The 2,334-nt window shown below is 37.7% G+C and overlaps 1 protein-coding gene across 1 annotated transcript; it reads left to right on the top strand.

Moving 5' to 3' along the window:
• Nucleotides 1–476: 476 nt before the first annotated feature.
• Nucleotides 477–1,637, top strand: LOC126727396 (protein MOTHER of FT and TFL1-like). Its single transcript, XM_050433063.1, has 4 exons — nt 477–807; nt 899–960; nt 1,077–1,117; nt 1,214–1,637. The coding sequence occupies exons 1-4, from the start codon at nt 607–609 to the stop codon at nt 1,435–1,437; spliced, it is 528 nt and encodes a 175-aa protein (XP_050289020.1). The 5' UTR covers nt 477–606; the 3' UTR covers nt 1,438–1,637.
• Nucleotides 1,638–2,334: the final 697 nt, after the last annotated feature.

Here is a 2,334-nt window from a genome sequence, read left to right as displayed (position 1 = left end):
GATGGGATTCAAATCCAGTTCTATGAGGAATGATTGTTCTTTATTATATTCTATTTCGGCGGAGAGAGATTTTACAAGTCAAGTTAATTAAAGTTATCTTGACAAATCGACAAAGGGTATATGGGTCCATTCGTAATAGCGGCGGCGAGAGTGCTGCACTTGTACATCAAAAGTCTTTATTTGCAACAGTGAATCAACAACCGACAGGCATTCACAAGACAGACACGTGTGTCATTGGCACTATCATTGTGGACAAGAACAGTGCCCATTCATCAAGCACTCTGAGCTACGTGTCACTCCCACACATGATAATTCCAAAACACATATGTTGACATCTCAATCTGAAAACATCAAAAACAATCTCTGAAGCAGAGTCAGCTAAAAAACATAATAGTAACTAGGGTCCCATATCTCTCATGGCATAGTTTAGTGGGTGCAACTTGCAAGTAATGTTGTGTGCAACAACAGCCTGTATCTTTTTTTCTGCTTCTCTCTCTCTCTCTCTCTCTCTCTCTCTCTCTCTCTCTGGCTTTGGCTTTCACTACTTATAAGTACCAAGTGTGTTTTGGTTTGCACCACTTACATAATCACATTTAGTCTTATGCTATGGCTCGAACCATAGAGCCACTAATAGTTGGAAAAGTGATTGGAGAAGTGCTTGACATGTTCACTCCAGCTATCAATTTTACAGTCCATTATGGGTCCAAACAGGTTGCTAATGGTTGTGATATCAAGCCCTCTATGGCTGTGGATAGGCCCAAAGTTCAAATTCTTGGTCCTCGTGTCTCTACAAATCTCTATACTCTTGTATGTAACTCTTTTATTTTCTTCATTTTGAAGTACCTTGTGAAAATTTGCATGTTTTTGTATGTGAAACTATAATGATTTTGTCTAATAGATAATGGTCGATCCTGATGCTCCTAGCCCTAGTGAACCAGCATTGAGAGAGTGGCTCCATTGGTGATAATTTTCTTTTACCCCTGTTTTAAATAGAGCTTATGTAAAAAATGTGAATTATTGTTCATTGCAAGGATACAATTTTTAAATATGCTTCTACATGTTGCTTCATTATTCAGGATTGTCGTAGACATCCCAGAAGGGTCTGATGTCACCAAAGGTTTAATTTTGTTCACCATTTTATTTGAAGTATGAATTTAAGTTATCTTAAGGTATAATGTTGAAAGAAAATTTATCTATATGGTTTGGATTGTAGGAAAAGAATTGGTACCTTACATGGGACCAAAGCCACCAACAGGAATTCATCGATATATTTTTGTGCTATTTAAGCAGAAAAGTGAAATGATGGTGGGTTGTTCACCTCCAGATGCCCGTGGCAATTTTAGAGCTCGACAATTTGCTGCTCAATATGAACTTGGCCTTCCAGTTGCCGCGGTTTATTTTAATTCACAGAAGGAACCTGCAACTAAAAAACGTTGATCAATATGTTAGTAGTTTGATGGTGTGTATGCTATTCGATCTTGTATGAACAATTATCCCATATGCCCAATATACTATACATTTATCTCTCATAAATATGGGTCTCATGCACAAGATCTACGTGTGGAGTCCATTTTTTCATGATGTAAGAGGAAAGTGTAGTATACTGGCTACGATAAATAATTTCACATTTTGGTATAGCTTTGGCTAGCAAAAGGGTAGAATTTAGATTCACATGGTTACTTGTATGCTGGTTTGGTTTGTGTAAGTTGCTTACTTGTCTTGGATTTTTAAAGTTGATGAAAAAGTACCCCCTTCCCTTCTTGTTGGAATTGCCAGAAAATTATAGGATAATGTTTTTTTTTTTTTTTTTCGAGTTCTCGGGTGATAATTGATTGCCATGATGACATAATTAAGAACTTCCAATTAGTTATCGGGGACTAAAATAGTAAAATGAGCACAACTTTTTGGAACATGGTCCCAAGACTTTTGAGCAACTTCGATTTTGCAGTTCACCATGGCAATTGTCAATTGGTTGATGCTCCTTTTGATTATCGCATGATAGCAATGTGTGCTTTTTTGTTTCTTGAAAAATGTAAAGGTGCTATGTGCCGCAGAAGGAATGGCTACACTAGAATAGATTGGGCAGTTTCGTATCGCTTTAACTAACTCTAGTTGACCCAAAATCTATGAGGCCTAAAGTCCATTCCTAAGCCCAACTGCGAAGTAAGGATTTGCCAAACATAGCGAGTACTTCAAATGCAACCCTGGTGACCATGTTTCGTTGGGTTACCTTAGCCCAAAACTCATTGAAGTGCAATGATTTCCAACCTAGATGTGGAGTAGTTTGGGCCATAGCATGGATTGAAATTGTGGATGGACACCTAATCTACCAAG

The sequence above is a fragment of the Quercus robur genome, chromosome 5 (assembly GCF_932294415.1).
Source record: "Quercus robur chromosome 5, dhQueRobu3.1, whole genome shotgun sequence".
NCBI classification, from domain to species: Eukaryota; Viridiplantae; Streptophyta; class Magnoliopsida; order Fagales; family Fagaceae; genus Quercus; species Quercus robur.
This window is presented reverse-complemented; position numbering and strand designations above follow the sequence as displayed.

Bases quoted from the DNA above. Each gene is read 5' to 3' on its own strand.
- LOC126727396 (XM_050433063.1), top strand. From the start codon at position 607: ATGGCTCGAACCATAGAGCCACTAATAGTTGGAAAAGTGATTGGAGAA. The intron at 808-898 runs GTATGTAACTCT...TTTGTCTAATAG, and splicing joins CTACAAATCTCTATACTCTT to ATAATGGTCGATCCTGATGC. The intron at 1,118-1,213 runs GTTTAATTTTGT...TTTGGATTGTAG, and splicing joins AGGGTCTGATGTCACCAAAG to GAAAAGAATTGGTACCTTAC.